Source organism: Myotis davidii, unplaced genomic scaffold, assembly GCF_000327345.1.
Source record: "Myotis davidii unplaced genomic scaffold, ASM32734v1 scaffold327, whole genome shotgun sequence".
NCBI classification, from domain to species: domain Eukaryota; kingdom Metazoa; phylum Chordata; class Mammalia; order Chiroptera; family Vespertilionidae; genus Myotis; species Myotis davidii.
Genome location: NW_006298628.1, coordinates 4697246 through 4711613, shown reverse-complemented (window position 1 = coordinate 4711613; position 14368 = coordinate 4697246). Strand labels below are relative to the sequence as shown.

The 14368-nt window shown below is 40.4% G+C and overlaps 1 protein-coding gene across 2 annotated transcripts in view; it reads left to right on the top strand.

The window, feature by feature from the left end:
* The window catches only part of IKZF3 (IKAROS family zinc finger 3), a 74974-nt gene extending 61086 nt beyond the window's left edge, over positions 1-13888 (top strand). The window contains exons 1-3 of one of the 2 annotated variants that reach the window (XM_006774312.2): positions 1278-1645; positions 1758-1874; positions 12174-13888. In XM_006774312.2, the coding sequence (XP_006774375.1) occupies positions 1790-1874; positions 12174-12877 (789 nt within the window). In that variant the 5' untranslated portion in view covers positions 1278-1645; positions 1758-1789 and the 3' untranslated portion in view covers positions 12878-13888. Of the gene's footprint in view, positions 1-1277; positions 1646-1757; positions 1875-12173 lie in introns of those variants that run through there. The other variant, XM_006774309.2, reaches the window with a different exon arrangement.
* Positions 13889-14368: the final 480 nt, after the last annotated feature.

Below are 14368 nucleotides of genomic sequence, written 5' to 3'. Positions count from 1 at the left end.
GGGAGTGGGGTGGATGTATTCTGCAATTATCACTTGCCTTTTACTCTCATTATGTAACTAAAACCAATTCCTTTTTCCTTAAAGACTTTAGAAATGTATGGATCCTTCATTTTAATTAGGACCTCCTGAAATGCTTACAATGAAACAGAGAGAACTGTCTGTAGTATCACAGTATATTTGCTTAGGGCAGGAGTGAGCAAACTGTGACCCTCAGACCAAATGTAGCCAGCAGCCTGATTGTGTACAGAGGTTTTTACATTTTTAAAGGGTGGTGGGTTGAGTTTAAAAAACCAAAGAGGCCAAAACCGGTTTGGTTCAGTGGATAGAGCATCGGCCTGCGGACTGAAAGGTCCCGGGTTCGATTCCGGTTAAGGGCATGTGCCTGGGTTGCGGTCACATCCCCAGTAGGAGATGTGCAGGAGGCAGCTGATCGATGTTTCTCTCTCATCGATGTTTCTAACTCTCTATCTCTCTCCCTTCCTCTCTGTAAAAAATCAATAAAATATATTTTAAAAAAATAAAAATAAAAAACCAAAGAGACTATGGAACACAGACAATTTGTGTCCCATTAAAGTTTAAAATATTTACTATCTGGCCCTTTACAAAAAAAGTTTGCTGGTCTCTAGCTTGGGTTTAGTAGAATCGTGTTAAAGTTTAAAGCCCTATATTTAGAGCAGCTTGTATCTCTGAACTTTAAGCATGAACTCTTATAGGGGACTGCTTGCTGTACAAGAGTAAATTATACTATATTTATTCCCACTAACTGTTTAGTTGATTAGATATTCTTCTAGTAGTTCTCAATTCTGGCTGCATTTTATAATAATTTGGAGACCTTTACAAACCTGTTGCCTAGGCCCCTACACCAGAGATCCTGATTTAATTGATCTGAAAGTGGGGCCTGCGCATAGGTGTGTCTTACATGCTCATAATCGGTGGCACAGCTGGGAACCACAGGCCTACACCACTGGAAGGTCTGTTCGTGGATTAACAATTAGATCACTTTCTTAGGCAATTTTTATTCACATTTTTTCATTAGAAATGTAATAAAGATGCATTATACAAATTGCTCTTTAATTTCAAGACAGACGTGTTGCTCAGGGAAATTTTAACTGAGACCATTTTTAAATGTGAAGAGCATATGAAACAGATAATGCAGAGCCCAGAGAAATAGAATTTTAAAAGATAGGAACTGAAAGAAGCATGCTGGGGGGAAAAAAAGAAAGAAAGAAAAAAACCACTCACAATTTCAATACACAAATCACTGAGTAGATTTCTTGCTGTCTGGGTAAGAGTATCTATTTTCAAAAGTGCTATTAACATAAACAGAGCAGTAAATCTGGGGCACCATACTTTTTTTTTTTCCCAAAGTTGTTAAGAAGAATTATATCAGTCTGCAGGTGTCACACGCAGTTACTCAGAATCAGAAAGAAGGCTGATCGGAGGTTAGAAGATCTCTCTATCTTTTTGCAACCAACCACGTCCATTCTGTTTATTTAATACTTCCTCTTGCTAATGAAGGTACTGTTTGGGGATGGGGTGGGCTTTTCCATCTCAGCGTAAGGACTGCAAGATTTGAATGTGCCCTGTTGCTGTCTTCACTGACCACAGCAGGTCCCCCGGGCAAGAATCTGAGCAATAATAACCGGTAACAAAAGATTATGTACCAGATATCTGACATTTTTTCTTCCAGTTTATTTGTTGTTCTTCCCCATTTACCAATTTTTCCCCCCTCTTCTTTTTACATTTTCCCAAACCAGCAAGTGCGGAGGCAAGACACCTCAAAGCAGAGATGGGAAGTGAAAGAGCTCTCGTTCTGGACAGATTAGCCAGCAATGTGGCCAAACGAAAAAGCTCAATGCCTCAGAAGTTCATCGGTAAGAAGAAACCCCTTTCCTGCTGTTGTTGGCAGATAGTTTGAATGAGATAACATAGGACGCTTAGTACACAGGCCCTTCCTAACTTCATTTCTGTTAAAATAAGGTTATTGGTTTTCCATTGCTCACGTTTATTTTTCGTGATTCATTTTGAGAACTAGAGCAAATAGAATAAAATATTTTAACTAAAGAATCTTCACAACTGAAGATGGGAGTATTTGGTATCCAATTTCCTAAATGGAGTTGGTGTTTAAAATGCTATGCCTTCCTCTTTATTCTGAGTGACCTATGTTGCATGAGTTTGTGCAAGTAAGATGTTCAAGATAACATTTTTTGTAATCTTTTGTAATTATATTGTACAAAGTTGGTTCCGTTATCATGCTCAAAACTTTTGTCATGCTCTAAAACGTATTGCCATATTTTCTTGAATTTGATTCATAATTGGCTTTAGAGAAAGTGTTTGGGAAAACATAGATTTAAATAATAAGATTTGATTTAGTCATTTATCTTACTGGAGTTAATTTTTATGCCATTGGTCTTCACATTGTCAAAAAATACAACATAAGGAGATGACTAAGAAATAATTATGTCCATTAAAGTATTAGGACTGCTGAAGGGCAGAGATATTTTGCTGAACTGTCCCAGATGCTTATATAAACAAGACCATGATATTTAAAATAGATTTGTATTTGTGAAGTAGGCAGCTGAATTAAATGTATCAGTTTTGCTATAAATTGAAAGTGCTATTGAACAAAAATAGTTATCACATGAAAATAGACCTCGCTCGACACCAATGATATTTTAGAAATCTGTCAGTCTGTGTTTCCAAAGCTGCTGTTGCTGTTGATGTCTTATTCCAGTCCTTCTGTGTTTATTCTTTTCAATAGCTTTTACCGATATTAAGTGCCTATCTGCTTTTTAAATCTTGTTAATTTATTCTGGTTTAGATAATTTCTTACAGGCTGACATTTTATGTGAATTATAGAGATATAATGAAAGAACCCATTTTTTCAAAATTACCTAACTTGATATTTATGCTTACTTATTTTGATTAGCTGAAAAGTGTTTGTACCCTTTTAGTCACTTTAAGAATAAATTTTGTCAGACTATAGTTGTTGCATTTTAGTTCAGAGAGACCCCCTTCCTCCTTACCATCTTTCCTCTCCTTGGTGAAAGATGTCAGGAGGTATGTAGTGACTTCCATATGGAGTTAGGCACAGTGGACCAATTGTGATGTCAAGATATTATTTTAAGATGTTGCTCATATCTCTTTTGAGCTCTGCTTATATGAAGAAGTTGTGACTGGAGTACAGAAGAAAGCTTTGATTGTTATTCTATGCCATGAGCATAATTTAATTCGGGGAAGTTTTGACTCTAGCTGATGTGGGGAGGTTCATGGGGGGAAATGGGCAAGAAAAAAATGTAAAGTGCCTTAATTTAAATTCAGTTATGGTCAATGCATTTTGGTCTAAGAGAACTAAAATATGAGAGAAAGTACCTAGTTCTTATAGCTACCCCACACCTATTGTTGAGCCACAGCCCTACCTAATATAATAAAAGTTGCTTTGGTATTTTCATGGATTTAAAAACACATATTTTACCCTGGTCAGTTTTGCTCAGTCAGCCCTTGGACTGAAGAGTCACAGGTTCAGTTCCAGTCAAGGGCATGTACCTCGGTTGCAGTTTCAATCCCTGGCCCTGGTCGGGGCATACGTGGGAGACAACCAATCGATGTGTCTCTCTCACATCAATGTTTCTCTCTCCTCCTCATTTCCACTCTCTCTTGAAATCAATGGAAAAATATCTTTGGGTGAGGATTAACATGAACAAACCAACAAAAACCCACATGTTTCATATGTCCAGGTCCATGTCATTTTACTCGTTGCATCAGGGATTGATGTTCCATTTGTTTGTTACCATTGTGACCAGAGGATTTTCATGCCTCCATTTCCAGACTCATGAGAGATACTGATCTTGTAGGTTGATTTCTTTCATCTTCTGAACCCATCACATTCTCTCTTTGTGGAATCAAGAAACCCAGTAGAGTTAGCTCTTAATTTGCACTGAGGTGTAGTAACTGCAGAGCTTCAGGGCACCCAAATAATTGGGGAAGTTTTTTGGTAAGTTGTGGTATAGTGCAGTAGGAAGAACCCTGGATTAGAAGCCAAAAGACCCAGGTTCTGATTCTAGCTCAGTCATTTCTTAACTGTTTGTGTGATTAGACAAATCATGTAACCTTTCTGGGCCTCTGTTTACTCATCTGTGAAATGAGGAGACCGAATAGGTGATGAAGTGATCAGAAAGGTCCCTCCCAGCTCTATCATTCTACAAGTCTGTGAGATGAGTTAGAAAAGGTAGCAATTATGAATACCCTTTGTGTTTATCAAGCTCTTATGAATGACTTTATATAACTCTTTTCTCAAGGTTGTATAGGTATGGTGTTTATGTTAGGAACCATATCATATATTTTAGGGGTATTTTTAATAAGATGAATCTGAGATTCTATAAAACAGCTGTGTTAGCTCAGCAGTCATATATCTGACTTAGAAATCACTGCTTGTTCATTCACTTTTTTGTCCATTCATTCATCATGAGATGGTTATAAAGCTCCTGCCACGCACGTGATATTCCTGTGTCTAAACATTGTTCTAATCTTCTAGCATTACCTTATATCCTGAACCTTTTAGAGATATTTTTATAAGCTTTTTAGTCATCTAACTGAATCAATCTTTTTGATAGAAAATATCAAGGGGGGCTGGAAAAGGAACATTATGACAATGTGATATGAAGTGATGTAAAATATAAGGGGCTAATGTTTCCCTCCTCCCCTCTTCTCTCCTCTCTTCTCTCTCCTATATTTCCTCTCCGTTCTCTGAAAAGATCAGCTGCCAGGGAAATGGCAGTGGGTAAAGTGTGAAGGAAGAATGAGTCACTCTCTTTAATCCTTGCTGACAGTTGCACAGCACTCAGACATACCTTGGCTTCCCTGCCCTCTTGAACTATGAGGGTAAGGGTAAAATTATATAATCAGGTCAGCCTGATACTTTCCCAGCAGGCTAGAGATAATTACCAGTAGGTAACATTTCTCATCCATTAGAATCGAACTGCGGAAGAGGGACCTATTGGATTAAGTTTAAACGCAGTTAGAAACACAAAAACCATGACTCTATTGAAGAGTAAGAGTGCAATTACATCAATAGGAGAAAAATAAAATCATTTTTCCCTAATTCTCCAATAAATTTGTATCACTTTCTCTAAAATGGGAAATAAATTGACACGCATTCATTAGAAATCAGCACCTTCCATCATCAAAATAATTATTCTTAGTTGTTCTTTTCAAAGAGCAAGAAGACTTTACTTTTAGTGCCCAACCCTTTTAGGGGTTGTCCTTTCTCTGAATCTTTTTCTCCTATTATAAACTTGTTGGACTATACGTCTAACTAGGCCATCTTCAAGTACTTGGCTCAAAATCGAGGCCAGATTTCTTTCCTGAGGGGAGGAGGGAAATGATGACATTTCTGCATATTGCTTTTTCTGATTTTCATTCTTTTTCCAAAAACAGATGTGGTATTCAGACCATAGCATCTCCTTATTTTATTTTATGCATGACTTTATTAAAGGAAGTTTTCATGTCTAAATGAACATGAAAAAATATCTCACTCACCTGCGGTAAACATATGAGTGAGGTTTTGACACTTCAGCAAACACCATCAATTCTCCTGTGAAGTAACTGAAGAGAAATTATCCGCTTTGGTTAACAGAGTGACAGCAGCAGTTTTAATACCTGTTTCTAAAAGCACAAAGTAACTTCTCCCACCCTGTCCCAAAAGGCTGGAATCCATGCTCCTATATGTATTAAGTCATAGCATTTTAGATCTTGAAGGGACATTAGGAACCACCCTGTGAAGTTCTTTTACCAAGGAGGGAAAGGGGGTCAGAGAGATAGGTGACAGAGCAGGGCCAGAACCTAGAGCTGAAAAGTACTGCAGTCTAAGGGGCACCCAGAGCAGTGTGTGTCATGTGTGGGACACGGGGGCTGTGGACAGGGATGAGTTTAGACATGAAGCTCGTGGAAGAAAAGCTCTGAAAAAGGGCAGTCGTTCTCCTTCAAGGGTGTGTTCTCATTTTTTTTACTGAATTTATTGGGATGACATTGGTTAATACATTATATGCGTTTCCAGTTTATAGTTCTGTGATACATCATTTCTTATTTCATTGTGTGCTCACCACCCAAAGTCTACTCTCCTTCCATCACCATATATGTGGCCCTTTTACCCTCTTCATCCTCCCCCCATGGTGTGTTTTCTTGAGAAAAGACGTTATCTCCCACTGGTGACTCCATCAGGACAGACACCATCCAAGTAGCACTTCACAGAGGACAAGACTTCTGCAGCATAAAAAAAAATTGTGGTCTACATGCAGCTCAGTTTTCCTCACTGCCACCCCCACAGCTCTCTCTGTTCTCTCTCCTTCCTGCTTCTTATTCTGTGGCTCCCCTCTGCTTTCCTCCTCCTGGAAGAAGTGTTAGTCACTTTAGTCTTATTTAGATTGAGATTAGAGCTATAATCATCATCAGATATTCCATTTGCCCTACTTAACCTGCCTTTTTTCTTTTTGGATATATGCTTGCAGTAAGTGATAATACACATGGAAAATTGTATGAAGGTAGCAGCAATACATTCAAGTGACTTGAAGAAACTTAAAAACAAAGCAAATCTGAATATTTCACATTACCCATCATGATGATGGTAATATTGGAATTGTGTTATTTTTATAATGTTTAAATCATTTCCCCCTCTTCAAAAAAAAAAACTTCCAGTGGCTCCCCATTGGAATAAAATCCAAACAATGCAGGCAGTCTGAGCCTTCCACACTTTGTCTCCAATTTACCTTTTCTAATATTATTACTTCAGCCAACTACTCCCTTCATTCAGCCACAATGTACTCACACTTCTATACTGTTCTGCTTCCATGTAATGTTCTTCCCATGCTCTGTCTGAAGTGCCCACCCTCACATCTGCCCTTAAAGGTACACATGGTCTAATTCCCCTACTCTCCTGAGCTCTCTCCCTCTGCACTCAAAGCAAGGTTAACCGTCTGCTTTATGTTATATATATGTCTGTCTCCACTACCTCCCTACCACCACCTCCCATCACTACCACCACCTCCCATTGTAAGAAAACTTTAAAGAATAGATTGATATTTGTGCCGTATTATGTGTGGCATATTTGAGAAGTGGTCTGTACTTTTCATTCTCTTGGCTACTCTATACTTGGTTTCACCACATAGTATTAAGGATATTGATTTGTAAGAAACTGTGTAAATGCTGCATCTCCTATGGATTGCAATTATGTGTGTATTCCTCAAAGCTCCTAAAATGGTGTGATGGTGATGATGATGATAGATCTATCATTTATTGAGTTCTTACATATGCCAGACACTCCATTGAACACCTTGCAGACATCACAATTCTGCATCATAGATATTTCTTGAATGCATGGTGCTGGTCCTTAAAGAACAAAGCAGTGCTGGGATTGTGCCACCTTGGGCAAGGTAGCGACCAGGAAACAGCAGTTAATGCTGAAACACATACTGGGATTACATCCTGGTTCTCCATTTTACCAACTGAGCAACCTCAACAAGTTAATCAACCTGTTTACACTTTAGGTTCTTCATATGTCTAAGAGATGATAATTCATCTTAGGTAAAATGAGGCAATATATAAAGTACCTAGGACAGCACTGGATATATAGTAGAGGCTCAATAAATAGTAACTATTCTTATTAGTATTACAATGTAAGGCACAGTGCTGGGTACTGTGCATTATAAAGACCAGAAGTAAACAGATTAGGGTGGTAGGTCTTGTACCTTGACCCTAAAGGCAGAGGATGGAATCCACATGCTCAGTGAAGGTCCCTTTTAGCTTTAGGCTGTGATTCTGTACTTTGAAGTTGGCACTTAGAAGCCAACAATCATATACCCTGGCCACATTCCAGCAATTCAGGACAGGTGGTTGCTTAGTAGTGTTACCAAAGCCTAAATATTAGGGATCAACACCTTTAAAAGTAATTACAGGCCCTAGGTCAGCGGTTCTCAACCTGTGGGTCGCGACCCATTTGGCGGTCGAACGACCCTTTCACAGGGGTCGCCTAAGACCATCCTGCATATCAGATATTTACATTACGATTTATAACAATGGCAACATTACAGTTATGAAGTAGCAATGAAAATAATTTTATGGTTGGGTCACAACATGAGGAACTGTATTGAAAGGGCCAGAAGGTTGAGAACCACTGCCCTAGCTGGTTTGGCTCAGTGAATAGAGCGTTGGCCTACAAACTGAAGGGTCCTGGGTTCGATTCTGTTCAAGGGCAGGCTCCATTCCCATTAGGGGGTGTGCAGGAGCAGCCAATCAATGATGCTCATCATTGATGTTTCCATCTCTCTGTCCTTCTCCCTTCCTCTCCGAAATCAATAAAAATATATTTTTTTAAAAAATCAACGGTAGGGAATGGCCCAACCAAGCAGCCTTGGTTTCTAAACTTAGGACTTGTTGTTGCCATTTGTATTTTCATTGGAAGCAAAACCTCTAATTCAGCCTAAAGCTGCTATCATTAGTCATTCAAAGGTGTGGTATGATTTTGACTAGAAGCTGAACTAGAGGCGCCGTGCAGGTTTGGGAGCAGTTACACTGCTGTGGTTTGACTAACCTTTTTTATGAGTGTGTTACTAAAGAAACGTGAGCTGTTGGCTTTTCAATTACTGTAGCTTACCCCTTCTGAGTTTCATACACATTGAGTCATCGAGTCTACAGGTGACTGATAATCATCTGCACGACTCAAGTTACCGTAACCCAGAGATGAGGGGATCTGATGACTGCAGGGTGCGTGCACGTGAAGATCTGAGGCTCTCCCATCCTCTTCACAATGAACAATGGTCTGCGTTAACCGCAGAACACAGTCACCTATTTCCACTCATCCAGGGGTTCATTTTCCTCTTAATGTTTTGCCTCTTACAACTTTAGCACTCAGCTGTTCTCTGACATGTGCTGCAGGTGGTATAGATTGTGAAATTGTCAGCCTAATGAAGTATAACCAACTCTTGGGAGAAAGGATAAGAACAGAGTTTGTGTTGTACCTGTCCCACCCTAGAAAATTTATGGAGCCTCTTTGTTGGGAGAAAAGATAAAAAGATTCTCAGGGACCCTGGTATGGGGAGGTGAGTGAGCTGGCCACACGGGAAAATCATCAGTAACCTTGAAAAGGCCAAGAAACCAAAGTTCATCACTTCTGTTCACTCTTAGGGAATGAACAATTGTGACCTTAGCTGGCTTTCCTGTTGTCAGTCTCATTCTTCCAAACAGCCTTGATCAAAGATACATCTGATCTGGAAGCTGAAATAAGGAAGCAAATGTCTGCTTTTCTGTTGCTTTTTGTTGAGTTGCCAAGGCAGGATGTTTTTCTTTGCATATTTTCTCTCTCAGGTATTTGTCTAAAGTCTATCAGGTTGGCCTTAAGATAGTGGGGATGTGGGACAAATCCATTCGATTACATTGAATCTTTTAGCTGGTCTTTCTAGCTCCAGTTCTCTATGTTCTGGTTCATCTTACACATTGCTGTTACATTAATATCCTGAAAACAACATTTCGACCACAAGCCTCCCTTGCTCAAGGGCATGACGTGGTTTGCTGTTTATTCAAATCCAAACCTTATGGTTGACCGTTCAGAATGCCCATCATGTGGTCCCACCATGTGTTACCTTTTTCAGTATCTCCCAAAATGTGGGATACAAAGTGCCAGGAGGCCCACAGGACTTTTAAAAACCTTGATCCACATGGCAAGAAATTTATTTTCTTTTTAGTTCTTTTTCAATCTCCCTGGTTATATCAAGAAGAAAGATTGAAACTTATTTTAATGCTAGTTGTTGAACACTCTTGGTGATTTCTGTTTTGAACAAAGACAGGGCAGATCTTTGTCTCAAGTACTAACAGTAGAGTCTGATCAAAATTGAATTGATTACTCTGTTTCATCATCTTTATTTTTCATAGTTACCTTCTTTTTGTGGCAAGTGATTCTGGTTTTCTATATATATTAGTGACACAGTTTTCTTTTTTTTCTTTTTTTTTAAATATATATGTCTTTATTGATTTCAGAGAGGAAGGAAGAGGTAGAGAGAGATAGAAACATCAATGATGAGAGAGAATCATTGATCGGCTGCCTCCTGCACACCACCCACTGGGGATCAAGCCCACAACCCAGGCATGTGCCCTTGACCAGAATCCAACCTGGGATCCTTCAGTCCCCAGGCTGACGCTCTATCCACTGAGCCAAACTGACTAAGGCGTGACACCGTTTTCTTAAAAAACTGACTTATTTTAATAAAAGAAAGAAAGGAAACTGATTCAAACAAAACAAAAAAACCCTGATGTTGACCAAGTATTTTCTGTGTGCCAGGTACTGTTCTAAATGCTTACCAGGGAGTCTTCGAGGTAGATACGATTATTATCCCCATTTTACAAGAGGACTTGGAGCCATAGAGGTTAAGTAACTTGCCCAAGGTCATGCAACTAGTAACTGATGAGCCAGCATCAAATCCAGTCCATGTGACTCTAATGTTCATACTGTCAACCACCAAACCACCCTAGTGTGTGAATATTGCAGAATGTGAAGGATTAAGTGAAGCTTGAGAAATACTTTATTTCATTTGTCTGATATTAGCTATATCCAGACTTTCAGTCTTCCCTGCTGTAGACCCCCTTTTCTACCTTCATTCATGCTTCTCCCTCAATTAGGATGTCCCGCCTACCTCTATGAAAAAATTAAAATCCTACCATTTCAAGACTCTTCTCAAAATTTAGGTTATCCAAGAATGATTTCCCTACCCCAAGTATTCCTGAAATGTTTGCATTCATTTAACACTTAAGTAAATGATTTGTACCAAACCACCTTGCCTTATAATTCTTTTTACAGAAGACACATTACTCTCCTGCTTAAATGCTTCAAACGTGGCATTTAGAATAAAATCAAAGGCCTCCATAGGGCACATCTCTTTCACAACTTTTAGCATTTTTCTCCAGTTCCATATATACAGATCTTATTTCTCTCCTATTAGGTTGGAAAGATCTCAAGAAAAGGAACTTGTTCTTCTAATCCTTCTGTTTTCTTATATTGGCTTTTCATTGTTGAACCCTTTACTGTCTGGTGGTGACAAATTTTGGAACCACAGCATGCCTAAGAAATGTTACAGAAGAGAGGGTATGGTTCAGCAAATCTCTCCAGAACCCAATGTCTGCAGAACGAAAAAGCATCACATTTATGCCCACTTCCAGCTCTTGACACATCTTTCCCGCTTCTCTCCCTTTGACCTGCCACTCACCACTGAGCACATCTGCCATCTCTGTAGGCCCCGCTCCTGCCTTTCCTGTGGCCAGAGAGCCTTGGTTTTCTAACACACAACACCCACACGCCCTAAAGGTGGCTAAACTCTGTTTTCAAAATCTCTCAGCAGTTTGACATGAGAAGTAGGAAAGGGTGACCACAAATAATTTTTTCAGTTAAGTGTGAGATAGGTCCTAATGATCACATATATATTAGTGATACCTTTTTTTAAGCAAAAGAATCACACACTTTATGAAAGGGACAAAGATCATGATCGTTCATCAAGAAAGCTTTTCTAAAACTTTCTACATTTGAAGCTCTTTTACTTAAATCTCAGTCTGTCTGGTGGCTGATGTGTTTGGGGAGTGGCAAGTGTAGGGAGTGGGGAGTTTCTGGAGCTATTATTTCTACCTCTGTAGCTATTTTAAAAGCTGCAGGCCAGTCATACATCATCCCCGCTTTTGGCAATACGTCCATCCCGCTGGCTCCCGTAGTGTTACCAGGAGAAAATAACAAGCAAAATAAAAGTTGGGGAATTGACTGTGTCTTAGTAGTTCATGCACAGAAGTGCAGACGCCCCCGTGCCCCTGCACAAGGAGCCCCCACTAAACCTTGTCCTCGTGTTCTCTGCTTCATTTCCTCCAGAGTTTCCCTCTGACAAGAGCAGTGGAAACAACTCACATTGTAGTTTCAACGTAATGACATCTCTGACTCCCCTTTTGCCTGCTAACCTAATTTATGTGGACTGCCCTGACGTGTGCTGTCAGCCACTGTCCCCTGAGACGTCAGCACCGTATGGAACCATTCTGCAAGGGTTGGGTGTACCTGCAAGCAACATGTCCTTCCTCTCTTTTCAAGGACTCTGGAAAATCATTTTATAATTGCTCTGCCTTTTGTAATTCATTCTTTTTACTTATTCTAGGCGAGAAGCGCCACTGCTTTGATATCAACTATAATCCCAGCTATATGTACGAGAAAGAGAGTGAGATAATACAAACCCGGATGATGGACCAAGCCATCAATAATGCCATCAGCTATCTTGGTGCCGAGGCACTGCGCCCCTTAGTCCAGACGCCGCCTGCTCCCACCTCAGAGATGGTCCCAGTTATCAGCAGCATATATCCCATAGCCCTTACCCGTGCAGAGATGCCGAATGGTGCCGTGCAGGACCTGGAAAAGAAACAGATCCACCTGCCAGAGAAGAGCCTACCTACTGAAAGAGGCCTCTCCCCCAACAATAGTGGCCATGACTCCACAGACACTGACAGCAACCATGAAGAACGCCAGAATCACATCTACCAGCAAAATCACCTGGTCCCTCCTCGGGCCCGCAATGGGATACCACTTCTGAAAGAGATACCCCGCTCTTATGAACTCCTCAAGCCCCCACCCATCTGCCCACGAGACTCCATCAAAGTGATCAACAAAGAAGGGGAGATGATGGATGTGTTTCGGTGTGACCACTGTCGAGTCCTCTTTCTGGATTATGTGATGTTCACCATTCACATGGGTTGCCACGGCTTTCGTGATCCTTTTGAGTGTAACATGTGTGGGTATCGAAGCCATGATCGGTATGAGTTTTCGTCTCATATAGCCCGAGGAGAACACAGAGCCATGCTGAAGTGAACATCTGGCCCCAGAGATGATTCACGCCTGAGCATTCCACATTGTTTTTAAAAACCGATACCCCTACCTAACAAATCACTCTCAAAACAAACTCAGTTCCAAACTCTTTTTTGTACCATTTTTAGTATCCAGAGGGTCATGCTCACGTGGGCAACAGAGAAACACTGTCTCCATTCAGAAGTTGTTTGCAGATAATGCCAATGTTACTACTTTTGTGAAACCTTTGTTTTCCCATCAGGGACATGGATTTTATGATATTTAAAAACCAGAGAAGTATTTGGTCACTTTCTTTTGCATCAATAGGACAGGCATACCATGGAGTTTGTTGCCAGTTGGAAGAGTCCCCCCGTAGTGCTGCATGAAACACTCTTGTCAGCCAAGGGTGCCAAAAGGCCATGAACCCAGGTCCACACAGAAGAGCTGGCCAGTGACCTGATGGGAAGTCTTGTCCTTCTGCATTTAACAAAAGGCCGAGAGTTAGCATCTAATCTCCCCATCCCAATTAGAGTCTAATAGCATGGAAAAGACTATCCACAAAATAACTGTCTGTTATCAATAACTGAAGACTCAGTCTTGGAACATCAGATCCTTTTCTTATCACATAAGCAAAAAAAAACAAAAACCCGAAGTCATCTGATAATACGTCTGCTTCTACTCTTTACCCTCCGTCTTCAATTAAAAGCTGCTTTGGGTTAAAGAAGTCATCTACAGGAGAAATCCTACACAGAAAAACTGATGGTTTTCAATATAGACAGACGGTCATGGAAACTCCAGGAAGTTGTCCACTGTGAGCTATGGCATCCATTTCCGGTGATCAAGATGGGCAGAGCTGGGCCTTGGCCAGTATCTCAGTGGTTAGAGGGTCAGCCCATACACCAAAGGATCAAAGGGTCTTGGGTTCAATTTCTGGTCAAAGGCACATACCTGGGTTGCAGGTTCAACTCCCAGCCCCAATAGGGGCGTATGTAGGAGGCAACCAATTAATGTGTCTTTTTCACATTGATGTTTCTCTCTCTCTCTCTCTCTCTCTCTCTCTCTCTCTCTCTCTCATTCTCCTGTCCCCTCCCTCATTTCTACTCTCTCTAAAAATCAATGGAAAAAATATCCTCGGGTGAGAATTAAAAAAAAAAAAAAGATGGATAGAGCTAGGTTCTGAGGAGGAAGATGGTTTAGCAGCACCAGGGGAGAAAAAGCAACACCACCACTACCTGAAGTTCTTTGTCTCCTTCCTAGAGTATTAGTGTACAGACGCAAAGCAAACTTTCCAACCATTTAAAAAAAAACACAATCCAAAAAGGATAACTTCATCTCCCTCTCCCCACAGGAGAGGACTCAGGGATAGACACCATGAATGTTGTTTAGGTCAGAGCTGAGCTTCATGGTGGGGTGAGGCAGGACACCTCCACTGGCAGGCTCTTCGTTTTTTGTCTCATTTTAAATGGAGCCACTGTATTCCGCAGAAATTCCTGAATGTCTAATCTTAGTTCTGCA